General features: G+C 37.9%; 2 protein-coding genes across 3 annotated transcripts in view; both read left to right on the top strand.

The window, feature by feature from the left end:
• Positions 1-18228, top strand: part of DMXL1 (Dmx like 1) — a 154375-nt gene extending 136147 nt beyond the window's left edge. For both annotated transcript variants that reach the window (XM_054714973.1, XM_054714972.1), the window contains 6 exons: positions 1582-1709; positions 4227-4319; positions 6143-6234; positions 7917-7969; positions 14102-14319; positions 16039-18228. In XM_054714973.1, coding sequence (XP_054570948.1) covers positions 1582-1709; positions 4227-4319; positions 6143-6234; positions 7917-7969; positions 14102-14319; positions 16039-16263 — 809 coding nt within the window. In that variant the 3' untranslated portion in view covers positions 16264-18228. The remainder of the gene's footprint in view (positions 1-1581; positions 1710-4226; positions 4320-6142; positions 6235-7916; positions 7970-14101; positions 14320-16038) is intronic.
• A 5170-nt stretch (positions 18229-23398) lies between these two features.
• The window catches only part of TNFAIP8 (TNF alpha induced protein 8), a 110607-nt gene continuing 106235 nt past the window's right edge, over positions 23399-27770 (top strand). Inside the window, exon 1 of the mRNA XM_028149698.2 lies at positions 23399-23557. Coding sequence (XP_028005499.1) covers position 23557 — 1 coding nt within the window. The 5' untranslated portion in view covers positions 23399-23556. The remainder of the gene's footprint in view (positions 23558-27770) is intronic.

Raw genomic sequence — 27770 nt, 5'->3', positions numbered from 1 at the left:
CATGATCTCACTCATTTATGGATAATGAAGAACATTATAAACTTGAACAAAAAGACAGATACAGAGACAGTAAAGCATCAAACAGACTGTCAAATTTCAGGGGGAAAGTTAGGGAGAGGTGGGGGAGATAGATCAATCAAGGACTTGTATGCATGCATATAAGCATAACCAACGGATGCAAAACTCTGGGGGGTGAGGGCATATATGGGAGTGGGGTGGGGGGTGGCAATGGTAAGATATGTACACATATAATACCTTAATAAAAAAAAATTGAAAAGAAAAATAAAATAAAATAAAAAATAAAATCTTAGGCTACAAAGGCTTTAAGAGACTATTTCATTTTATATGTCAGATACTAATAATGAAGGATTTTTCTCAAGTAAATAAAACCAGAAATAATAATAGGAAATTTTGAGTGGTTTTTAAACGCAAGTAGCCCAATTTATTTTTCTGAATAAGCTTAAGCAAGACTGTTAGGGTAGAGGGAAAATAACTTTTATCCCAATCTCAAGAATTCTCCCCACCCTTCCACCCCAGCCCAGTGTTAAAACATTTCAAAACAATTTAAGTCCATTTACTTTAAATACTTGGTAAGGAATAAGGAATCTTGACTAATATATGACTAGCAATGTGGTAGGTCTTTATTTACATTAATAAAATTTCTCATGACTTCTATTACCTCATTAACACTGATAATTATACTTAATATAAATTGACACCTATATGTATCATTATTCTCCTTTTATGGGAAGGAAATAGGCTCAGGGAGATTAAAATAAATTTCTTAGTCTCACAAAATTAGTAAGTGATGAAGAATTAGAAATTATTTAACTTATTCATATTTCTCAATGAAACAACATTTTGAGATATCAAGTAATTGGAATAACTACTAGAAATGTTTTTTATCATGACATTCAAGGCCTTCTACAATCTTCCCCCCCCCCCCCAGAGGAAAGTGTATAAACTTCTTAAAATATATATATATTTTTATTGATTTCAGAGAAGAAGGGAGTGGGAGTGAGAGATAGAAACATCGATGATGAGAGAAAATCATTGATCGACTGCCTCCTACATGCCCCCTACTGCGGGTCAAGCCCACAACCTGGGCATGTGCCCTTGACCGGAATTGAACCTGGAACCATTCAGTCCACAGGCCGATGCTCTATTACTGAGGCAAACCAGCTAGGGCAAAAATGTATAAACTTAAACATTAGTAGTGTTACTGTTAAGAATTGGCTCTTTAGTAATCCCAAGAATTTAAGTGGTTATAAAAGCTATTTATTAAAGGTATTAAAACATCATTGAGATCATTTCAAAAGGAAATAAAATTTTAGAGTTCTTTAATTGCTTCTGTTGTTTTGTATGAGCATATGTTTCTCAGTCAAAAGTACATCTTATTACTATCTGTTTTTAAGATGAAGTATTCAAGTGAAATTTCATACAAAGGTAAATTCATATAAATTGGCTATGCTTCATTTCTTAGGTGTTTCTTACATAAATATTTTCACATTGGATTAAAAAAATAAATTTTTCCAAAGATTCCTGAAATAAATTTGCAATTTGTGCCCTTTTATAATGCAGATCTGACAGGAGCTCAGGATGGAAGTGTCAGAATGTTTGAATGGGGCCATTCTCAACAGATAACCTGCTTTCGATCTGGCGGCAATTCAAGAGTTACAAGAATGAGATTTAACTACCAGGGAAATAAGGTAGTATATAAAAATACAAATGGGAAAATGGCTTGGTTATGTTGGAGGTTTATAAATATTACTAATTTGGGTTTCTGAAGAGTATAGCTCAGTGAGCTAATAGTAAAGCATTAACCTATATGAATTTTTTAAAAAAAAATCTCTCCAAGAATGCTTATATTTGGTTCTTCTTGGAAAGACATTGTATATATGTCTATTAAAATTCACTTAAATGATGCTCAAGGACCAAATGCTGCTAGGACCACCTTCTGTTACACATTTTTGATTAAACATTTGATTATATATTTTTGTTTATCCTCTGGAACCTACTTAAAGTGTGGTCAAGTACCAGGTAGCAAGTAACATCTGGGAACATCTTAGAGTGCAAATTATTGACTCTACTTCAGACCTACTGAATCACCATCTGCATTTTAACCACATACTCTGATGATATGTACACACATTGAAGTTTTGAGAAGCACTTCTCTAGAACAGGATATCGACAAACTATAGTCCAGTCACCTGTTTTGTAAATAAAGTTTTATTGGAACACAGATACTCCATTCATTATTTGTTTTCTATGATTACTTTTCTACTCTAACAGCAGAGTTCAAGAGAACAAAGACTTTATAGCTGGCAAGCCGAAAATAATTACTGTAGGGTCTTTAAAGAAAAGTTTGTTGCCCAGTCAGTGTTGCCCAGTGGTTGAGAGTCAACCCATGAACCAGAAGATTATGGTTCGATTCCCAGTCAGGGTACGTATCCGGGTTGCAGGCTCGATCCCCAGTAGAGGGTGTGCAGGAGGCAGCCGATCGATGTCTCTCATTGATGTTTTTATCTCTCTATCCCTCTCCCTTCCTCTCTCTCTAAAGATCATGAACCAGGAGGAAGGAAGGGCCTACCAAGTACTAGAAATATTGAGAAACAACACGTTCCTAGACACATCCTGATTATTTAATTTTTGTTTTATTATTAATTCAAGGATAAAGAGAGCTTCTAGGAAGGAAAAGAGGTAACAATAGTTACTTGGAGCCTCTCCACCACCCCCTCCAAAATTAATGGCATTGGCCCCCTTCAAAATAGAGGTTACAAATAAACAGTAGAACAATATTCACAGAATTCTGATGGACAAGTAATGAGAACTATGAGTTTAATGTCTATCCAAACTATTAATTCAGATTGGACAGCAAAATAAACACATTTTTAAGTATGCAGAGACTTGTTACTTTCTATATACCCTTTCTGAAAAACATACCTAAATCTACTCCAAAAAACTTAAGAGAAATAACAAAAAGGATAGCCCCTAGAAAAATATCTATAACAAATATAGTAAGAGTTGGTTTATATCTAATATTAGCCCTATCAATCAAATTTTTAGAAGATAATAGAGAGGTAGACAAAGGATATGTACAATCAATTTATTAAATTATGCATGGCCAATAACCCTTATTAATAATTGAAGTAATGCAGTGTTGACTAATGTGTAAGAAAAGTAGGAGTGTAAATTGGTATTATCTCTTATGATTTAATTTTGTCTTTACTTACGAATTTTAGATAATGTCCTTTGTCAAAGCTTTCCTGTTTCTAAATATCTATCCTACATAAATACTCAAAGGCATATGTACAAGAATGTTCAAAGTAACACTTTTTATGTGGGCAAAATTAGAAACTGTCCATAGGGAAAAGTTTTAAAAACTTATAACTATATAGTATAATGCTACACAGCACAAGAATAAGGTTGATTTATATATACCAACGTGGAAAGATGGTTATAAGTTAAAAACATAATTGTGGAATTGTGTACTTATTATGATCCTAACTTAAAAAAATTATGTATGTGTGAATATTTGAATATTTATAGAAGAAATCTCGAAGGGAACCCATAAAATTGTTGTTAATTGTTAGGCCTGGAAATGGGAGAGGGCAGTAATCCAAAGTAGACATTTGTTTTATTTTATATACTTTTTATAAATATGCATTATTTTTATAATATAAAGGAAAAATTGCCAGCAGCCTTACTCATCCTTCAAGATCTGTATCATATAATCCCTTTCTGGATTATTTGACATCTTCCCAGTCAAATTGCCCTGAGTTCCCATAGTGGAATTCTTTTACTGTGATAATCTTTTTTTCATTGTATTTTCTACTGTTATTTACATGTTTTCCTTATTGTATATTTCTGGAAGTTATCATTTTGTCTTTTTCAAAATGAAGTTTTCTACCTTATACATGCTAAAACTTTATCACATAGTTTAATGTATAAATCCAGCATCCTGTTTTTGGAGTACTTATAAAGAATATATAGACTATGCTGTTGGTTAGCATAATAAAATGGGTGTCTGATGTTTATTTTTTTAATGTCTAACCTTGAAATTTTTAAAACAGTACCTAAATGTTTTTCTGGATGCATAGGTGAAGTGAAAAGTTAAACAATTTTTAATCAAATGTTTAAGAGTCAAAATATGGGATTCAAAGTAAGGGTATGGGTAAATGTGTGCTTCTGTATTGTATTAAACACTTAAATATTTTTTCTCTAAGTTTGGAATAGTTGATGCTGATGGATATTTAAGTTTGTATCAAACAAACTGGAAATGTTGTCCAGTCACTGGAAGCATGCCTAAGCCATACCTGGTAAGCCAAATATTCCCAGCTTCAAAATTTTATGAATTTTTCTTTTAAAGACACCAAGAATATATATTTGAGGCAAGAAATATTAAAGCCAAAAAATAAAATCTGTCTAGTCCTATGTATTCAACAGTTTACTATAAGCTCCTGTCCTTGTATTATATGAAAATTACTCTATCAGGCATAAAAAGCTCTGGTAACTTGTAAAATTAACCTGTTTATAACCAACATGGCACCTCCAGAGACCAATGCAAACTGTGAGTTACTCAAACCCTTCTCTAGCCTCACTAAGCTACAGTGGGTATTACACCTAAAAAGAATGATCAAAAGCCCAGTGCAACTGGTTGCCTTTCTGCATTATTCCTCATGAACAAAGTAGAAAGTGTATTATATAGCTGGTACTATTATTTTCTTGCTCATCTCTTTAAAAAAAATTGATACATTTCAATTCAGGATCACACAGGCTTAATGAATTTTCTACATCTTCACAAGCACTGAATTTATATATAACATATTCTTTAGTGAAGCCCTTTATAGGACTAAGCAATATCTATCAAGAAAATATTAATAATATGGGTTAAGATTCTGATAATTCACCTAAGGTTAAATGCTCGAATATAGTACTAATCTAAATGAAAGCAAACAAAGGAGAGTTGATGAGATACCTTTATTTTTCCTCATATTTTTATTAAGCCAACAGATTCAAATATACAAGTTTATGTTCCTTAAGGAACTGTTTTTGTGTGATTTTTTTAATTTCTAAAGAGATAAATTGGATTAAAATGTTCATTATTGACTTTGGGGGAATAAAATAGATTTGTTCATTTTAAGGACATATCCTCTAGCCCAGCTCCAATAGTGATCAGGGGGGAATGGGGAAAAAAATCAGACTCAGAGGAAAAAAATCTTCATTTGATGATTTTGACATACTTTAAAAAATCATTTTTTAGCCCTGCCTGCGTAGCTGAGTGATTTGAGTGTCAACCTATGAACCAGGAGGTCACAGTTTGATTCCTGGTCAGGGCACATCCCCGGGTTGTGGGCTTTATTCCCAGTGTGGGGCATGCAGGAGGCAGCTGATCAATGATTTTCTCTCATCATTGATGTTTCTATTTCTCTCCCTTTCCCTTCCTCTCTGAAATCAATAAAAATATTTTTAAAGTCATTTTTTTATTGAAGAGAAACATCTGAACAAACATAACCTGGAAGTCTTTATAATTAACTAAAACTCTCATAATATTTTAAGTTATTATTTGAAGGAATATTGAAAGACACTGTAAATTTTTAAATTTTGTTAATATTAGTAATATGTTTTTGTTCATATACATGAAAAATTATTTAAAGCTTTAAATATTTCTGAAAATAAATAATTTTGCCTGAGAATCTAGTATCCTAGTTTCTGTCTTCTAAGACAAAAATGTTTTACAAATATTCCAAGGGAAATATTTAGAGTTTAAACTCCTTTTGTTTCCCTTTGAACTATTGGTTGAACAAAAGCAAAGGGCCTCATAAAGGGTCATGACATATCCAGCTTATTTAAATGGTTCAGGAATAGGTGTGTGTATGTGTGCATGGGTGTAAGTATATGAAAGAAGGAGAGGCAAAGCAAATGTGGTAAATGTTAAAAATTGGTGAATCTGGGTAAAGTGTGTATGAGGATTCTGTGTTTTACCCCTGAAACTTATCTAAAGCTCAGGGGTCAGGGCGGGAGGGGAGGGAATGCAGAGTTTAAGTAAGCCACAAATTACATGATCAGTTTTTGATTAATGCATCTACCAGGTTATGAAACTGTTAATAATATTAACATTTGCTGTTTATAACTATTACAGACTTGGCAGTGTCATAACAAAACAGCCAATGACTTTGTCTTCATTAGTTCCTCCTCTCTAATAGCTACAGCTGGTCTTTCAACTGACAATAGGTAAGAGATTATAACAGAAATTGAAGTGCATAGGAAATAGCTGAACTTTATTTCTAATTGCTTTATGTCTTACATCTCAAGAATATTTTTATAATCATGCTTTTAAATATATTTATTATAAAAATTCTTATTTTGGGCATTTTAATATTCTAGTTGTAAATTTAAGGGTATTCTGTTGCCATTAAAAACAAATCCAGGTAGCATAGCGTAAAGGGAGTCGAATACATGTTGATGAAAGGAGACTTCATTTTGGGTGGTGAATACACAAATCATAAAATTGTACACTTGAAACCTATATAATTTTAATAAGCAATGTTGCTTCAATATAATAAAATTCAAAAATTTTTTGAAAAAAATCTATTCCATTTGTATTGTTAATATTCTAATGTTAAGATTTGAGTGTAACAAGGTTTGGTTGTTGATGGAATTAATTTTTTTTCCATATGATTCCCTGTGTTAAGAAAGCTTGAGGCAAAAAAACCAAAAACACATTTAGTTATTGGCCATGCTATTTAGTTAATGCTCACTGTGGCTCTATTAGATAGATCAGTGATTTTCAACCTTTTTCATCTCATGGCATACATTAACTAAGTATTAAAATTCAGCAGCACACCTAAAATATATTAATTTTTGCCCAGCTGACAAAAAATAGGTATAATTTTGATTGACATAAAAATTATTATTATCTCCATATTTTCTCCAAAGTGACTTTTTAAAAAAATCAGGTGTCTACACTTGTATATAAGGATTTCTGATACCAAGAATTAATCAATCAGATGCAACCTTTTTATGCAACATGACCAATGAGATTCAGCTCTATTATATGACCTATCTATTTATGGTTCAAGACAGGGCATTCACACCAGATGGCTATTGTTGTGTTGGCTGTTGTCATTTTTTTTATTTGACAATCTAAGGCATTAGAGGTCAGTATCCCTGAATAAATAGTTGGGTATTTCATGTTTTAAAAATTCTTCCAACTGACCAGTTGAAATCACTGACTGTTTCACAAAAAGAAACTTAAGACTTGTTAATTGTACATTAGCTAATAAGTGATAGCCTGTCTCCATCCCCTCAAAAATCTTTAAATATGTCTTACCCTGCCTCCATCTCCACCCCCCACCCCACTTTTGACTTCCTTCATACAACTGAGTTATGAGATCAAGGCCAACTGAGGCTGCTGAGCTTTTATATTTAGGGGTATGGCCTCATTTTGCCCTAGAAATGGGACGGTAGGAATATGGAGTTTTTAACCCATCTTCCATAAAAATTCTTACATATATTGGTGCCTCCTTTGCAACTCATGGAAAGGCATAAAAGCTGCTCCCATTCATAGTAGAAATAAATTTTCTTTGTACTTCAGAAAATTCAGTGTATCCTATTTGTGAATGGCAGTCTGTTAGAGAATCAGTGAATATAAAAAGTAACTTCCCTATTCAGGCTTCATATAGTAGTATTTGTAAATACATGTTAATATGAAATTACTCAATTTTATGAGTTAATAGTTTTCAAATTTTGTTTAAAATTAATCATACATAAATATATTGGTTACTTGTATTTGATGTGTTTATAAATTTAAGAACTTTCTGAGAGATTAAGGTTTAAATGTTATGTTACTATATGAGACATACTTTTTATTCTGTCAACTTTGTCACTCAAGAGTTAATTTTTTTTTTTTCCAGAAACATATGTTTGTGGGATACTCTTGTAGCATCTGCCAATAGTTTAGTTCATGGTAAGTTTTGAAAGTATTTTATAAATATTGAAAGTCAAGAAATTCATAAACTAAAAATTATTTTTAAATGAATAAGGTTTTTTAAATAGCATATTTATTAGCCCATGAGGTTTATTTTGCCCTTGGTGACACAGTTTAAAAGCAGAAATAATGCAGTATGCATAATTAAACCTTCACTATACCTTGATGAGGGACAGTAGACAGATAATATAAAAATCATTTGTCTTTACTTTGGATCTCATGGTTATAAGTCATCATTGTGAACATCAATTACTGCATAACATTTTGTTCCCACTCACCATTCCTATTTAACTAACATTGTACTGGAAGTCCTAACTAATGCAGTAAGAGAAAAGCAAATAAAAGGTGTACAGATTGGAAGAGTAGAAAAAAAATGCTTTTATTCACAGATGGAACAATTATCTCTGTAGAAAATCCCTAAGAATCTACAGAAATTACTTCCAGGAACTAATGTGTGAGTATAGCAGAGTACAGAATACATGATCAATACTAAAGTCAGTTGCTTTCCTATATACCAACAATTGGCATTTGAAATTTTAAAAATACTACAATTTATAATATAATCCAAAATAATGAAATATTGAGGCATAAATCTAACAAAATATGTATAGCATCTATTGGAGAAAAATACATAAAAGATAAAAGAAATCAAAGCTCTAAGTAAATAGATATTCCATATCCACAGATTAGAATACTCGATATTAAGTTGTCAGTTCCAACGTCATAGATTCAATCCTATCTAATCAAAATCCCAGCAAGCCATTTTGCACATATCAACAAACTGGTTCTAAAGTTTGTAGAGAGAGGCAACAGATCTAGAATACTAAATACTAAAGAAAAACAAACTTGGAGGACTCACATTACCTGATTTTAGATCTTACTATAAAGCTACAGTAATTAAGATATTGTGATATTGGCTTAAGAATAGACATTTATCATAGAACAGGATACAGACATACCTCAGAGATGTTACAGGTTCAGTTTTGGACCCCCACAATAAAGTGAATATTGCAATATAGGCATACATCATTTTATTGCACTTCCCTTTTTTGCACTTCACAGATGTTGCATTTTTTTTACAAATTGAAGGCAAGATCTTCTACTAGCACAAAGATTACTACTTTATTGCTATATTATTTTTATTGCAGTGGTCTGGAACTCAACGGCAGTATCTCTGAGGTATGCCGGTAAAGCGAGTCATACAAGTTTTTTGGTTTCCCATTGCCTATAAAAGTTGTGATTACACTATACATACTGTAGTCTTTTAGTAACAATTGCTCTGGCATGTGATGCTGTTTGATAGCATTTTACCCACAGTTGAACCTGCTTCTGCTTAGTCAACTAAGTTTATGTAATATTCTAAATCCTTTGTTGTCATTTCAACAATCTTCACAGCATTTTCACCACGAGTAGATTCCATCTTTCTTTGCTTATCCATAAGAAGCAACTCATCATTTACCAAGTTTTAGCAATTTGGTCACATCTCCAAACTCCACTTCTAATTCTGGTTCTCTTGTTATTTCCGTCACTTCTGCAGTTACTTTCTTCACTGAACTCTTGAACCCCTCAAAGTCATCCAGAAGAGTTGGAATCAACATCTTCTAAACTCCTGTTAATGTTGATATTTTGACCTCTTCCCATAAATCTCAAATGTTCTTAATGGCATCTAGAATGGTGAATCCCTTCCAAAAGGTTTTCAATTTACTTTGCCCAGATCCTTATGGCATCTATAGCCTTAGGAAACATATTTCTTCTTTTTTTTTTAAATATGTTTTTGAGAGGAAAGGAGAGGCATAGAGAGGATGGAACATCGTCAATTATACGCCCCCTAATGGGGATCAACCCTGCAAGCTGAGCATGTTCCCTGATCAGGAATCAAACCCAAGACCTCTTGGTTTCTGGGTTGATGCTCAACTGCTGAGCCACACTGGCTGGGCAAAATGTATTTCTTTTTTTTTTTTTTTTTTTTTTAATTTCTTTATTGATTAAGGTGTCACATATTTGTCCTCATCCCCCCATTCCCATCCCACCCCTCTCCCCACACATGCCCCAATCCCCTGTTGAACTTAACCGTTGGATAGGCTTATATGCATGCATACAGGTCCTTTGGTTGAACTCTCCCCCTCCCCCCACCCTCCCCCTACCCTCCCCTATCCTCCCTCTGAGGCCCGATAGTCCGATCGATGCCTCCTTGCTTCTGGCAAAATGTATTTCTTAAACAATAAAAATTGAAATTACTTACTGACCCATGTTTTGTTAGCAGGCATGAAAATATTAATCTTGTACATCTCCATCAGAGCTCTTGGGTGACCACATGCATTGTTAATGAGCAGTAATAATTTAAAAATTTTTTTTTTTTCTGTGCAGTAGGTCTCAACAGTGTGCTTAAAATAGTCAGTAAAGCATGTTATAAACAGATATGCTGTCATCCGGGCTTTGTTGGTTCTTTTTTGTTGTTGTTAATCCTCGCCTGAGGATATTTTTCCATTGATTTTTAGAGAGTGAAAGGAAGGGGGAGATACAAAATGAGATAGAGAAACATCAGTGTGAGAGAGACCCATCAATTGGTTGCCTCCTGCATGTGCCCTGACCAGGGCCAGGGATCAAGCCAAGGTACATGCCCTTGATTGAAATCGAACTTGGGAACATTCTATCCATTGAGCCAAACTAGCTAGGGCATGTTGGTTTTTTATATAGAGCACAGGCAGAGTTGATTTAGCATAATACTTAAGGGCTCTAGGATTTTTGGAGTGTAAGTAAGCATTAGCTTCGACTTAAAAGTTCCCAGCTGCATTAGCCCCCAATAAAGAAAGTCAGCCCATCCTTTAACACTTTGAAGTCAAGCTTGACTTCTTTCTAGCTATGAAAGTCCTAGATGGTATCTTCTTCCAATATAAGGCTGTTTCATCTACACTGAAACTCTCACTTCATTATCTTAGTTGGATCTTCTAGATAACTTGCTGTAGCTTCTTCATCAGCACTTGCTGTTTAACCTTGCACATTTTAAGTTTTGGAGACAGATTCTTTCTTTAAACCTCATGAACCAAACTCTGTTAACTTCCAACTTGTCTTCTGTAGCTTCCTCACCTCTCTGCCTATAGAATTGAAGAGAGGTAGAGCCTTGCTCTGGCTTAGTCTTTGACTTAAGGAAATATTATGACTGGTTTGACCTATCTGGACCACTGAAACTTTCTCCATCCTATCTAATAATAGACAAATATGCAAATTGACCATACCTCCGACACACCCACAAGCCACGCCCACCATCCAATCAGAGAGAGTATGCCAATTAACCCAAACCAAGATGGCTACAACCACAGAGAGCAAGGTTTCCTAGGTAACAGAGGAAGCCAAGCTTTCGGCCAGCCGTTGCAGGCCTAAGCCTCCCCTCAAGCTACAAAGTTTCAATTATAGACGGTAAACAAATTCAAACAAATGGCAGCAGAATGGAGCTTGAGAGAGCAGGCCAGGGTTGCCGCTGGCAACAGGGGAAGCAAAGCTTTCCGCACACCCTGGCTGGGCCCACCCGCTTAAGGCAACAAAGTTTCAATTATAAACCCAACACAAATGGCTGCGGGCATCGGAGGGAGCCCCAGGCTTGGCTCTGCTCCAGGCTACAAAGTTTCAATTATAGAAAGAAAATAAATTCCAGATACCAGGGCCTCCGCTTGCGTTGCCAGGGGGCGTGGCCCGCCTGCAAACCACCACAGGCCCCTTGCTCAGGCCGCCCCACGCCCCAAGGGAACCCCACCCTGATCAGGGACACCCTTCAGGGCAAACCAGCTGGCCCCCACCCCTGTACCAGGCCTCTATCCTATCTAATAAAAGAGTACTATGCAGATTGATCATCACTGCAACACACAATATAGCTGCCCCCATGTGGTCAAAGATCCTGCCCCCATGTGGACACAAGATGGCCACCACAAGATGGCCAGCAGGAGAGGGCAGTTGGCAGGCACCCGGCCTGCAAGGGAGGGCAGTTGTGAGGGACCAGGCCTGCAAGGGAGGGCAGTTGAGAGGGACCAGGCTTGCAAGGGAGGGCAGTTGGAGGTGATCAACCCTGCAGGAGAGGGCAGTTAGGGGTAACCAGGCTGGCAGAGGAGGGAAGTTGGGGGCAAACAGGCTGGCAGCAGAGTGGTTAGGGGGTGATCAGGCTGGCAGGCAGAAGTGGTTAGGGGCAATCAGGAAGGCAGGCAGGCAAGCAGTTGGGAGCCAGCGGTCCTGGATTGTGAGAGGGATGTCCGACTGCCCGTTTAGGCCCGATCCCTGGGATCGGGCCTAAACGGGCAGTCGGACATCCCTTGAAGGGTCCCAGATTGGAGAGGGTACAGGCTGGGCTGAGGGACAACCCCCCTCCGTGCACGAATTTCGTGCACCGGGCCTCTAGTATCAGTAATAAAGCTGTTTTGCTTTCCTATCATTCATGTGTTCACTGGAGTAGCACTTTTAATTTTCTTCAAGAACTTTTCCTTTGCGTTCATATCTTGGCTCACTAGTGCAGGGAGTCTAGCTTTCTGCCTATCTCGGCTTTTGACATGCCTTTCTCACTAAGTTTAATCATTTCTAACTGTTGATTTAAAGTAAGATATGTGACACTCTTCCTTTCACTTGAACACTTAGAGGCCATTGTAGGGTTATTGATTGATCTTATTTCAATATTGCTGTGTCTCAGGAAATAGGGAGACCTGAGGAGAGGGAAACAGATGGGGAACAGCCAGTCAGAACACACTCAACATTTATTAAGTGTGCCATCTTATGGGCATGGTTCACAGCACCCCAAAAAAATTATAATAGTAACATCAAAAATCACTGACCACAGATCATCCTAACAAACATAATAATAATGAAAAAGTTTGAAATATTGAGAGAATTATCAAAATGTGACAGAGACGCAAAGTGAGCAAATGCTGTTAGAAAAACAGCGCTAACAGACTTGCTGTATACAGGGTTGCCACAAGTAATACAGTGTCTGTGAAGTACAAGAAAGTGAAACAATAAAGCAAGGTATGCTTGTAAGTAGCCCAGTAATAGACTCACATGTAAATAGTGGATTGATTGTTAATAAAGACACATAGACAATTAAATGGAGACAGATAGTTTTCCAACAAATAGTGCTATAATAATTGGATGCTGATATGCAGAAAAATTAACCTCACCCTTTTCATGAAAATTAACTCAAAATGGATCATAGAGTTATACATAAAATACAAGCTAAAAAATTCCTAGAACAAAATGTAGGAGAAAATCTAGGTGTTCTTGGGTTTGGTGATGACTTTTTAGATACAAAACCAAAAGTATAACCCATGAAAGGAATAATATATTCAAGATTTTTTAAATTATTCACTTATCAACATTTGAATAGCAAATAAGTATACGAAATGGTGTTCAGCATCAATAGTTATCAGGGAAATGCAAATTAAATTCACATAAGATACTACTCTATACACTGAAATGGCCAAAATTAAAGATTCTAGGATACCAAGTGTTGGTGAGGATATGGAAATGCCAGAACACTCATGATTTTGTTGATAGAGGTATGAAATGGCACAACCACTTTAGAAAACTGTTTGGTAGTTTCTAATAAAGTTAAACATACACTTAATATGACCCAGCAGTATATATACATACATACATACATACATATATATATATATATATATATATATCTTCACTAATAAAAGAGAAATATGCAAATCGACTGTACCTCCATGATGCCCATCAGCCAATCAGGAGTAAGTATGCAAATTAACCCAACAAAGATGGAGGGTTAATTTGCATACACAGATGCAGAGCAGCCGGGCAGGGTGGGATGCCTGCTATGAGGGGGTAGGCAGGGGGTGGAAGGAGCTACAGGAGCCGCATTCTGGCCGGGAGCGAGGACTTTCAGGCTTCCGGGCGGCCAGGAGCAAAGCCAGGGAAAGGAAGGCATATTCTTGCATGAATCTTCATGCAACGTGTGTCTAGTGTGTGTGTGTGTGTATGTATATATATATCTCCAAGAGAAATGAAAACACATCCACAAAAACACATGTTCTAACATTTCACCTTGGCCAAAAGCCATAAGTCTGTTTCTTATACTATTAAGTGATTTTTACTTTTTTTTTCTTTCAGCTTTTATTTGCCATGATAGTGGAGCCACTGTTTTAGCATATGCTCCAAAACATCAGCTACTAATATCATGTGGCAGAAAAGGATTTACATGTGTCTTTGACCTTCAGCAACGACAACAAAGGCAGCTTTTCCAGAGCCATGATTCTCCTGTTAAAGCTGTTGCTATTGATCCAACTGAAGAGTACTTTGTTACAGGATCTGCTGAAGGCAGCATAAAGGTAAACATAATAATGCTACATATCTACAAAAAGAAATCTTCAGAAACCTTAGGTGTTTAATCGTAATTGATGATGTTAGTCTCTTTAAATAATATACGTATATATTAACAATTCCTTTGTAGTCAACCACATTAACTGCTATTTAATAAATCTTTTAACAAATGAAGTAATGATTAACTTGAAAATTTTCTATTTTTCAGATATGCTTAATTAATGCATATAAAAGAACTAGATTTTTCCATGGATATAAATACATTTCAAATGTTAAAATTAGTCTTGACTGCATGTTAAGCATTACTGAATTCTATTTCAGGTACCACGAAGTATACTGACATTTCCTTATGCCATTTTTATTTATTTATTTATAGCTTTAGCATGCAACTACTCAGTGCCTGGCTCTGTAATTCTGAATGTACCTGGATAAGTCCTGCCTATAACAGTCCTTCTCAAACCCCACTGTGTTTAAAACCTAGAAGTTTTTTAAAATGTTAAGCAGCTTATTAAAATTGTACCCCACTCCAAAAATTCTATTGTTAGGTCCCACCCCAAAAATATTTAGTAAGTCCAGGGTTCAGGAATGTGAATTTTTATAACACATACCTAGTGATTTTGATGGAGAGTCTTCTGGCCACACTTGGAAACATCTGCAGAAATAAGTTAGTTTAGAGTAGTCCCTAAATTATTCTAATGGTCAGCAATCTACTGGGGGAGTTTGATTTCTTAGAATCCATTAATTTAAATGCTAGAGAATTTATTTAGTGCAAATAAATTGGACTACTTTGTTAGCACTGGCATATTATTTTAAAAATACTTAGCAAGAAAAAATTAATTATATTTGAATTGCCCTCAGCTTAGGCAGTTTATACTGTATTTTAGATTAGTTCTTTTGTTTGTACTCAGTTTTATTATTTAATTGAGTAAAAAAATAGATTTGAAAATAAACAATGTAGTATATTCAGTTTAACAAGTATGTCTAGAATGGTAGAAACTTATTTCTTAAAGAAAAGTAAGATTTTTATTAATGAGATCTAAAAATGAATAAATAAATAAATAAATAAATAAATAAATAAATAAATAAATAAATAAATAAATTGGTTTCCCTAAATTTAAAACAATGTCCTGAAAGTATTTAGGTTCCACATAAGTGAAGATGCTTATAAATTACTTTAGGGACAGACACATTTATTTGGAAAGGGATAAAAATAGGAAGTTTCTATTTAGTAAATTAATTATTCTGAAGTTATATTAATTAACCTTATCTTGCAGTTGGAACATAGATTTGCCTTATGTGAGGGCCTCTAGGTACCTAGTGCTTTTCAGTGGTTCTGATCCCCTGGGGGTATTTTACATTATAGAGACAAGATTACTTCACTATAGAACTACACAGCAAAAGCTTTGTTGAGAGATAGGAAATTTTGATGGTAGTCCTTACAATATTGCAAGTTTTTGTAGAATTGTACACTTAACATCCTTGTACCTAAGTTTTCTCATCTCCAATGCAAGGTTAAAAATACCTTCCTCTCTTACTGGATGGATTTTGAAGAATGTAATAATATCAAAGTGAGTTACTTCCTATTCAGAACTTAGGCCTACACAGGCTTTTCTCCATCATTGTTTTAGAAATTCCTTATTTGCACAGGAAGACAGGCTAAATATTATATTTATACTTTTTAGGTAATCATCAACCCCAAGTTTTATTTTGTTCTTAATATCTTTCAGATTTGGAATCTCTCTACCTTTAGTCTTCTTCACACTTTTATCAGTGAACATGCTCGGCAATCCATTTTCAGAAATATCGGAACGGGAGTGATGCAAATTGAGACAGGGCCAGCAAATCACATTTTTTCATGTGGAGCTGATGGAACAATGAAAATGAGGATACTGCCGGATCAGTTTAGCCCATTAAATGAAGTATTGAAACATGATGTGAAATTTATGTTGTAACATTTTGACAATAAGATCTATAATTTATTACCTATTCCATAGAAGTGGCCAACACATATAATGTACATTGATTACTCTCAATGCCACAAATAAGCTAATGCTTTCTTGTTTCCATATTTATTTTATGGAGCTTTGCCCTTGATGCACTGATGCCTTAAAAATTAACAAGGTCATTCAGAATTAGACTCTGTTGCCCAAACTAGAATGTATAAGTAATGCTGTAATATTACATATTTATAGTGTGTTATAGTGAGGATGTCACAGTGTCAAATGAGTTTTGTTTTCTTATGGTTGACAAAGTCTTCTGCAGATACCTCTGCATGAATTTCTTCCACAGTAAAATACCTTTTATATAAAGGCAGTTGCATATCCATCATCACTTAATTCACCATACTCTTAGTTCCTTTTTCAAACTTATACATCTCAAACTTTTCTTCTCTTAACTAATGATAGATTGATATTTGAGTAAGAATCAAAAAAATAATGTACATCTCCATTAAAACTATTATTGGGACTTAAGTGATAAATGAGCCAAGTGGCTCATTATGTAAATTTTCAAGTTTCCCTACTGGAGCCCAAGTGTGGGTATGTATGTATGTGTGTGCGTGTGTGTGCGTGCGTGCGCGTGTGTGTGTGTGTGTGTGTGTGTGTGTGTGTGTGGTTGTGTGTATATATGTAATATACCTTGCACATCTTATTTGAACTTACTTTGTGTATATATGAGAAAAATACAAGTCTTTTCATGTGTTTTTGCGCCATAATAACTACTACCACCAGAATAACAACTTTTTTTGCAGCTATTTGTTTTCATGTTCTTTTTAAAAAATTTTTTGAATTCCCATCGGATTTTCACATAAATTTCAGGAAGACTTCCTGGATTATTATTTTAAAGATTACATTAAGTCAAATATGTCTTAGCAGGCAATAATAATTCTGTGTTCATATGTATGAGACACTTAAAAGTAAGTTTATAAATTTATGAAAGGATTTTTTGAGCATCAAACATTTTAGTTAAATTTTATTTTTTAGGTGCTTTTAGTCTCAAAATTTCTGAAAACCTTATAGCAGTGTTTTTAAAAACAAATGTGAAAACAGTCAAATTAAATATATAGTATTTACAAGTGTAAAATACCTGCCAGATCTACCATTAATAGAAAATAAACTGAACCTTATATTTTATTATTTTTGCCAAAATATTATTTTATTATAAAATATGACCAAAATATTAAAAATGCAGTGCTTTTAACTTAGATGTGCTAACTCTATTTCTCTCTGTTTTGCTATAACTTTTCTGATTCAAAATTATAGAAAACTTGATAAATACTTGATTTTAACCAAGGAGAGAGGCAGGTGGAACTAAGTGTTTGAGGGACAATTATATGCTATTGAGCTTAAATATATTTTGTTAATAGGGACTATAAGAACATTTTTATGTAACAAAGTATGAACAGCTATTATCTTGGAAATTAAAGAGTGAAATAAAACAAAGAAATGAAGGGCTGGTAAAATGAATTTTGTAATATCCTCAGGATACTTTTATCTTAAAAGTATATTGTTAAAGATTTTGTAAATTGTATTCATAATTTTAAATGTGTTGAGCAAGTTGCAGTGAAAATACTGTCATTATGTAGAGAGTTTATGTGCACATAATAACCTGTACCATAAATTGTGCAGTAACAACACGTGACTGTTGCCATGGAGGAATCTGTGACAGCATTGCAAACAATACCATTGTTTGATGTAGTTAAGCTTAAATTATTTTTTAGTAATTTCTTCAAAAATCAAGACTCAAAAGGCTTTAAACACTTTTAATAAGAGAAAATTTATTATTATGCTTAGAAAAAAGGCATTGTGGGTGAACTATTATGCATTTTAATGGAGGGTTTATATGAATAATAAATTATGTAAGCCCATATGTAATTACATCCAGAGTCATAATATTTTAAATAAACAATCATGCAGTGACTTTTTTTTTTTTAGCATGCTATTGTTGTAAGTAATATTTATGAGACTTTAGTTGACTTAAAGTATATGTCACATTTTAAAATGGAGAATTTCTGTATTTGAATTTGGTTAATGTAGGAAGGATTGAATACTTTCCCCAGTATTCCTGTTCTTCCTTTTCTACATCCTTTTAACTTAATAGGTAAGCATTATTCAAAAAAGATGAGAATAAAAATAGTAGGAATGCATATCTAAGAATAAAGTGATGTACATATATGTAAAATTTCATTCACATTAATGAAGTGAATACATCAAAATACATTTTTTTAATTGTGCATTTTCTGAGAATGTGGCTTTATAATGATGGGATAATTCACAACATTTCAAGCCTCGTTTCTGAAATGTTGGTATTTTCTTATGTAGAATCATGGGACAGTCAATGCCATCCTCCTTTCTTGCTCTCTGTCTTGCCCAAATTCATTTCTTCTTTTTTTTATAATTACTTAAAAAAATAACATTATGGAAATTTCTCACACTAGTCTCAACAATCAGAACACAATACAAAGATACCCATTTAAAATCCTTATACAACCTTAGAGGTCTGATCTTACTAAACAAAACTTAAATCTCATATGGCAGAGAGCCACAGCCAAAGTTAAAAGAACAGGTGACTAGAAGAAATATTTGTGTAGTAACTGAAAAAATATTAATGTATCTGTATATAAAGAGAACTTTAAAATGATAGATTATTGGAGAAATTGGCAAATAACTTAGAGAATAGGACATTGAAAAAGCAAGCATGAAGTATGGTTAAAAAAATGTTTCTATCAGATTGGTTTAAAGTCAAAACAGTGATGTCAATATTGGTGAAGATGTAAGGAGATGGGCACACTAATACATTGCTGGCAGAATTAAACTGCTACAAAGTTACCTATACATATTGAGCAATCCTACTTTTGAGAATCTTATATAATATCCTATCTAATAAAGAGGTAATATGCAAATTGACTATCACTCCAACACACAAGATGGATGCCCCCATGTGGTCAAAGATGGCCAGCCCCATGTGGACACAAGATGGCCAGCCAAGGAGAGCAGTTGTGGGCGATCAGGCCAACAGGGGAGGGCAGTTGAGGGCAACCAGGCCAGCAGGGGAGGGCAGTTGGGAGAGACAAGGCCAGCAGGGGAGGGCAGTTGGGAGGGACCAGGCCTGCAGGGGAGGGCAGTTAGAGGCGATCAGGCCGGCAGGGGAGGGCAGTTAGGGGCGACCAGGCCAGCAAGGGAGGGCAGTTAGGGCAATCAGGTTGGCAGGGGAGCAGTTAGGCATTGATCAAGCTGGCAGGGGAGTGGTCAGGGGGTGATCAGGCTGGCAGGCCAAAGCGGTTAGAGACAATCAGGCAGGCAAGCGGTTGGGAGCCAGCAATCCTGGATTGTGAGAGGGATCTCAGATTGGAGAGGGTGCAGGCTGGGCTGAGGGACACACCTTCCCCCCACTCCCGTGCACGAATTTCATTTCGTGTACCGGGCCTCTAGTTATCCTATAAAGATAAAAGCTCCCTTGCAAAAAATTTTTGTACACAGTGTGTATTGAAATATCTGTTGGAGAAAAAAAAACTACAAATCTAAATGTTAATTAGTAAGTAAGTGCTTGAATAAATTGTGGCACATTCATACAATGGAATATTTTCTCAACACTAAAAGAATGTCAGATTTGTATCTGCTAATCTGAAAAGAGGTTGGTGAGAAAGATTGCAAAGTCAAAGATGTAATATCCCATATTTGGGGCAGTTTAATCCTGTATAGGTTTAGAGACAGAACTATGTATGAAAGAATATGCACAAAACAAAACTTTTAACATAGGAGTAGGGAAGAAGGAGGTAATATTTTTCCAAACTCCTTTAAACCCTACTCAGTAACATGATACCAAAGATTGTTGTGTTGGTAAAAGGAAGAAAAAAAAAAAAGCTGTAATTTTAATAGGACTAAACTGGAAGCTGCTCTGTTGAGTAGTCAGGAATCCTTTTTGTGAATTGCTGGGATATTTTTGATGCTTGGTGTTATTTATGTAAGAAAGGATACCATTTGGAGGGGAATATAGTTTAGAAAAAGTTTAACATAGGTTACTTAAATGTACCTGTCAGTCTTTTAGAAGTGTGTGTAGTTTTGCTACAGTAACTTTCAAAGTTAAACCTGTTCTTGAGTTTTTCATGATTTATCTCCTCCTTTGCTTGCTTAGTATTTTTCTGTATGTATATGGCCTGACATTCAGGGAGCTAATGCAGTTAGAGTGTCACATTGTTTCACAAGGCTTCTTGGAAGAAAAAATTTCTTTTGTTCTTCCACTGCAAATTCAGATGGGTGGTACAAACAACTGGTGTGACAACCTTTTTCTTTCCCCAGTGGAAATGCTTTACTCATATACAGCTGATTCTCTACTCCCTGTTGGTACAGGTATGACCTAGGTAATAGAATTTAAGCAGTGCGTGCATCGACCTGGGATATGTGTTAAATAAGCTTTTAAAACTATATTCTCCCCACATGCAAAACACTCCCCCAAACTCCAGTATTTTCATTCTAGTCCACCAAGGTCAGATTTGAGCCCCAGGTTTCCCTCATCTAAGTCAGGTTCAGGTGTGTATGTGGTACCTTGAATGAGATTCCTTAAGTATAGTCTAAAGTCCTCTAAACTAGTGGGAAGTTATGTGCCTTCCACACACCAAGCATACAGTGATGAGGCAGAGATACGGTAGCTCCCATTCCTAAAGAGGGAAAGTAAGAGTCACATAGTAGTCTCTGGTCTACAGAGTCGGACATTTAGCTGGGCACATGTCAGCAGTTCCTTGAGTAATCCATTTCCCTGGAAGTAATTCTACACAAGGGGTAGCTCTATCCACTGGGTTGTTTTTTCCTACCTCTGAGTCATCCTTCCTTTTCCATGTATTTAACTGAGTACTGTTCTCAGCCCATTTCCTCACCAGAGAAGTTGGAGGATTCTAAGGCCTCTACGTTTTGTGCTATCCCTACCCCTTACGGTTCAATCTAGAAAAATTGCTTTTAAAAACTGGGGGTTTCATATACATTAAATTTTAATCTGCTCATTAGACAAGCCTACACCCATATTTTTTTTTTTTCCTGAGACAGGCTCTTCTCTACCTTGGGCCACCTATGAGGTTGCTGTGGTGTACAGATTTTTAACATTTTTACTTTCTCACAAAAGGGGTCTGTCTACAGGTCACATCCTTAAATCTGAGATCTTAACAAAAGGATTTACAACCACAATCTTGCCTGTGTCTTGACTCTGAGACCATGGTTAAGCCACAGTATTGAATAAATTTTTTAAAAATTCACGAGGCCATTGTTAGGTAGAGAGACAGACCTATGTGTGCACACAGAAAACTATACATAGAAGTAGCACACCAACTCTTCTTTTTCTCTTTTTAAATATATTTTATTGATTTTTTTTACAGAGAGGAAGGGAGAGGGATAGAAAGAGAAACATCAACCAGCTGCCTCCTGCATACTCCCCACTGGGGATGTACCCGAAACCAAGGTACATGCCCTTGAACAGAATCGAACCTGGGACCCTTGAGTCCGCAGGCCGATGCTCTACCCACTGAGCCAAACCAGTTAGGGCACACACCAACTCTTTACTGTGAGTATTGGTAATTAGAGGGAAAGAAGTGAGGCTGTTGAAGGAGAACATGAGACTCCAAACCCAGTAGGTGAGAGTGATGTGCTCCCAGTGTTTCACGACTAAGGTGGAAGCCTCATTAAAAATCAAGAAAAGCGCCTGGCCTGCATGGCTCAGTGGTTGAGTGTCAACCTGTGTATGAATCAGGAGGTCGCGGTTGGATTGGTTGTGGACTCAATACCCACTGTGGGGTGTGCAGGAGGCAGCCAGTCAATGATTCTCATCATTGATGTTTCTCCCTCTTCCTCTCTGAAATAAAAAAATATATTTAAAGTCAAGTAAAGTGTTGCCAACTTGGACTAGTGTTTCATGGTGTAAATATACAAGAGACATCTATCAATAGAACTAAGAATGTAGGCCATATATACTTCATAGAAAAAGACTTTCACAGTAGAATTGTGCAGCCAAAGACAGAACAAAACTAGTCTTTGTAGTATTTGGGATAAAGCTCAAGTGAGATTTGAGACAGTTAAAAAAAAAGTTCAGGTAAGGAAGAACCCACATAGACAAGGACTCCAGTGGCGCAATCACAAAAATAACATAACAAAAGCATTCTCAATTTCTGTAAAGAAGGGCTGAAGGGGTGAACATCTAGAAACACGCAGAGAATTGTTTCCTGGGGAGGGTGGCTGATGGAAATGGCTAAGATTGAGCAAAAAGTCACCCTTTGCTATAGCATCCTATTTCCAGGAAGGTCCAGCACCCTTGCCCTTGAGAATAGTTACCCTGGGTTAGGGTCCTCAGCAGGAGGAAGGTCTAGATTCTGCCCCATCGGGGTGGGTAGCTGAGGCCAGACTGCCTTCCCATAAGCCCATGAGCTTTTAACTCAGAGAGGAAGCCCTGCAGCCTCCGCGAGTGGAACCACAAGCGCATCAGACATCACTGGATAGACTTGAAGCCAAAACAAACACACACGTGGGATTTCGGGGTTCATAAGGATAATAATGGCAACAGATGCTCACATTCACACTTGCTTTTATGTGCCAGGCACGGTGCAAAAAACACATGAGCTCATTTAAATATCTCAACACACTGGGAGGTTGGCATTTCATTTTTACAACTGAAGAAACTGATGCCCAGCCGGCATGACTCAGTGATTGAACATCAGCTTATGAACCAGGAGGGCATGGTTCCATTTCTGGTCAGGGCACATGCCTCCCTGGCAGGCTCAATCCCCAGTGTGGTTGTGCAGGAGGCAGCCAATCAATGATTCTCTCTCATCATTGATGCTCTGTCTCTCTGTCTCTCTGTCTCTCTCTGTTTCTCTGTCTCTCTGTCTCTCTCTGTCTCTCTCTCTCTGAAATCAATTTTTTTAAAATATATTTTTAAAAAACCACAGAAGCCAGTGCCTCCTAGCCCCTCCTCCCAACCTCCTAGCCCCTCCTTCCGGCTTCTTAGCCCCTCCGCCCCTCCTCCCGGCCTCCTAGCCCCTCCTCCCAACCCGCCTCACCCCCGCCGCTCAGCTCCCCCCTCCCCAACCCCCACCTCGCCCGCCCGCCCCATCCCGGCCCCGGACTTCTTTTCTCCCGCCAGCTCTGGCGTGCGCTGGTTGATCGGTCCGCGGGAGCCCGCGAGCATTCGAGCGACTAGGAACTCGGTCCGCGCCGTCAGCTCGCCCAGCTCCTCTCGGTCCAGGCGCCGCCGCGCCCCCTCTTCCGAGTAAGTGGCTCCCAGGCGCGCGGACCCCGCACGCACCCTCGTGAGGCTTTCCGGGCTGCGGGCTGCTACGGGGAGCGCGCTTTCCGCCCACCGAGAGTTTGGGGAGTGAGTGTGAGTGGGTACGTGTGAGCGAGTGTGTGTAGCTGTGTGTGCAGGCGCGCACAGCCTGGAAACTACCCGGAGTTTTAGCCAGGTCCTGCGTCGCAGGGACAGTCTGTGAGACTCGGGTAGGAGCCCCTCCAGACTCGGGCCGACCCTTAACTTCCACCCCCCACCCCCGCCCCCGTCCCGAGCCCACTCGCAATTCCTTCCTTCCTTCTGTAGACGCAGCCCCCGCTAGGTGTCACGCCCTCCTGGTAACAACTCTTGCTGTGGAAAGGGGCTGCCCGGGTTATCAGGGTGCCCCAGATTGCAGACCGAGATGCTGGCCCGAGATTGTAATCCAACCCTGCATTGTAAAACTGGCCCCGGGGACTGAGTTCTGCCTTGAGATCAAACGGTGGAGTCTTCCACTGAAGAAGAAAGTTGAGTGCGCGCGCACGTGTGGCGCTCCAGCGCTCAGCACCCGAAGCCAGAACACCTGATGAGAGCCCTGGGACTCGGGCGGTTGGCAGGCGTAAGACCAGGCTGGCCAGCCAGGTTTGGGCACCTGAAGGGTGTTTGTTGGTTCAGTGACACCGTCTCTCTAAAGCCATCTGATTTGCTGAAACACACGACTGTGTAGAAAGAGCTGCCCCTCCGCTGAGGGAATCATGGAAGCCTAGAAGACTGGTTGAATGCCCAGTGTTGAAACAGCAAAGTCCTTGGGGCACTTAAGGCTGATAATTCCATCCCTCCATAAATTATTCTGTGGGGGTCAAGATGAACTCAAATGTAGGGCATATTTCTGCATTTTAAAACAGTTAATCAATAGCTTTAATTGAGAGCAATGCTGTTCTTGAATCCGTCTATGGAATGATTCCTTGGTTGCTGAGGTCCCATCCACTTCTAATAGACGTTTAATTCTCCTAGCTCTCAATTTATTTTTACTTACTATGTTCCTTCGGTGAAAGTGGAGATACCCAGAAAATCTCCCCACTTCCTTGATAAAATCGCCCCACTTCCTTGATAAGAAATCATTCAAGAAATGACCTGTTGAATAGAAATTATTCATTGCGGTGTGAGGATAACAGAAACTCTGTGGCTGAAGAAAACGACCAGAACAGCCTTTAGTTGCCACTGTGTGTAGGCATATGGAGGTTAGAGTTGTTAGAGCACTTCAAGTGCTGCTTATCGCACCAGATATTTTTATCCTGGTTTGAATCCTGTGTTACCCAAAAGTGTTTCCACTGAGTTTAAGTAAGGAAACATTATGCTTTGAAATGTAAACATATGACTCCATCTCTTTAAGGAAAGAAATAATTATCACACTTAATTAAACACCTGGAAACATTTATTGCCACCTTCTAATTAGATCTGCCATGGGAAGTTAAGTCAGCAAGCTGTTGTTAATACTGTAGCTGGTAACACAGTTGCCTTTTCTGTAGATTTTCTGGATGCCTGTTCCTGTCCATACATGTTAATGCCTCCTCCACCCCTTGCCCACCTTTTGAGGCTTACCTGTAATTCAAATAAGTAAAATTTAGGCAAGTGGGTTACCACTTACCTCCCTGTAAAAGAAGAATATCTTAGATATTGGATGTTTTGTATTAAGCTTTTGCATTATGTTCATCTAGATTATGTGATAATTTAAGAATCATTAATAAATTGTTAATGTAAGAAGATTCCCCCCAAAATTAGTGATCCTCCACAAATGGGCCTTCACATTTTTTTCTTTAAGGGAGACTTCTATTGTGCTAGTTGATGTTCCAGTGTTTAAATTAGAAAAGGGGTGGTGTGAGCTGGGAAACCTTCTCATCTTTGTTGTCTCTTGATTTTCTGTTTCTGACCATATTGCCAGCTATACTCTTCATTTGTGTAGTGAGGTGTGGTGAGGACAGGCTGTTCTGGGATCCCAACAGAGTCGCAGAAACTGAGAGTGAACACCCACACCGCCAGGGCCAGGAACAGAGTATTTTACGAGGCCTGTTCTCGGTAATTCTCCATTCTTTTGAAATTGGAGGAAAGGGTTTGTGGAGAAAAACGATTGCATCCAAACAGTACTCATTAGGAAATGCCATGTGGGGGGAGGAGCAGATTTCTAGGTCGCTTATGCCTTGGGGAACTTCAAGTTGCTGATCCTTGCAGTTGAGTCGGCCACCGTGCTGGGCACTACAGAGGTCTCACAGTTAATGAATCCCGTTTATCCTGTTCTGCTTGGGACAGCCCCTTGGGGTAACTCGTTTCCTTCTTGGATGTGTCATTTGTACTCCATCAGAACTGAGCTTTGCTTCCACACCATGCAGGATAGGTCATTTCCCCACTCCCTCCGTTCTTGTCCAGGTACAGATTGAAAGGATTGAGCAGGGGGTAACCCCAGGAGGCAGGGGAAGGTCAGTGGTAACAATAAGGCCCCCCTGTTTTCTCTCAGAGGGAGAAGGAACGTTAATGCAACCCTAGTGCCAGGTGGTTATGCACCGGGGCCAACCTGGATAAAAAGCACACAGTTCGCCCCATTTTGGCATTCACAGAGAGAATCAGCTCTGACACAGAAGTTAAGGGAAGGCACTGTGTGGTGCCAGATTAACTTTTATCGCCTCACCCCTCCTCACCCTGCCCACATCCTGCATTTAATACCAAACACACACTGTAAGAACTCAACAAACACTGAAAGGAGAGGTTTACACCCCAACCTGTATGTCCCCTTCTCTGTTTTTTATGACTTTGGCCCTGGGGTCTGCGCTAACCACAGGTTCTAGACCTTTGTCTGTCGGTGGTGTCTCCCAGTAGCTGAAAATGAATGATTCATTCAGAGTTTAGAAAAAATAAAAAATCAGTGAACCTTGTTGCAAAATGTAAATGAGGTCAAACAGTATCCAGTGGAGGTTAGTTTGCAGTCTACATCTTGGTGGTGAAGAGGAAATGAGCTACAAGTAGAGGGCAGATAATTCTGGAATGTGAGAGGCAAGAGGCACTTTAGAAACCACCTGGCTTGTGAGTCTCAGACCATAACGTTTGCCATTTACAAGTTGGGAGGTGTGTCCCCTCCGTCTAGTTTGCAGGAGGTGAGCGCCATTCATTCATGCAGCAGGCATTTATTGGACTACGATGTGTGTGGTACGGCACAACCCTCTCATGGTCACAGGAAGGCATGGGGTCCCAGAGGACTGGTCACTTGCAGAAAGATGTTTGTTTGTAAGAATGGGTCCCTGCAAGTAAATTGGTAATGGCAAAAAGCGTTCAGAATTCTTCTGTGTTTCACCGCAGAAAGTAAAGGTGCTTGCTTCCTTAGGGCAGTAGAAGAACCAATTTTAAAAGATTTATTTTGCAATCATAAGAGACTGAAGGGAGCACATTTCTTCTTTCTAAAATGTTTTTATTGATTGATTATATATAGAGAGAGACATTGATTTGTTGTTCCATTTAGTTATGCATTCATTGGCTGATTCTTGTTGTGCCCTGACCAGGGATCGAACCCACAACTTGGCTTATCTGGACGATGCTTCAACCAACTGAGCTACCCAGCCAGGGCCAGCACGTTTCTTCCGATGTCTGTTTCAAATAACCAGTGTATAACAGCAATAAACCAAATTCCACAGGATTTTGCTTTCTTGTTTTTTTATGTCAAGCATAGAAGTTACCTGAGAAATGTGTGTGAAAATGTCACAGCTCCACAATAATCAGATAACACCCACCCACCCTTTTGGAGAGCGGTTGCTTTTTCTCTAAAAGCAAGTATTTATGGTTCAGAACCAGAGTTATCAAGTTTGTTTTCCCAGGGTTGTGCTTTTCAATGTCAGAGGGATCGCAGACCGACATGACTCTCTCTCCAGGTGACTGAGGGCTGGGCATACAGCACTCTGCCCCACGTGGAAGAAAAAGAAGAGTGAAAGGTCACAGGAATGGGCCTCCATGGGAGCGCCCCATGCTGAGGGTTTAGTTGCTTACAGACAATGGAATTAAGTCTGAAATTCCACTTGTGGTGGTTTCCTTGAACGTTGGGAATAAAGATGACTTTTAGTTTAGTCAAGTAGTGGTTGGTTCACATGAGTCTGCTGCAATCAGCTGTTCGTGGCTCAGCCTCCACTGGCTGTGCGACTTTGGACAATCTGCTTGAGTTCTCTGAGCGTGCTTC

Source organism: Eptesicus fuscus, chromosome 4 (assembly GCF_027574615.1).
Source record: "Eptesicus fuscus isolate TK198812 chromosome 4, DD_ASM_mEF_20220401, whole genome shotgun sequence".
NCBI classification, from domain to species: Eukaryota; Metazoa; Chordata; class Mammalia; order Chiroptera; family Vespertilionidae; genus Eptesicus; species Eptesicus fuscus.
Note: the sequence above shows the minus strand (reverse complement) of the source record. Positions and strands in the feature narration are given on the sequence as shown.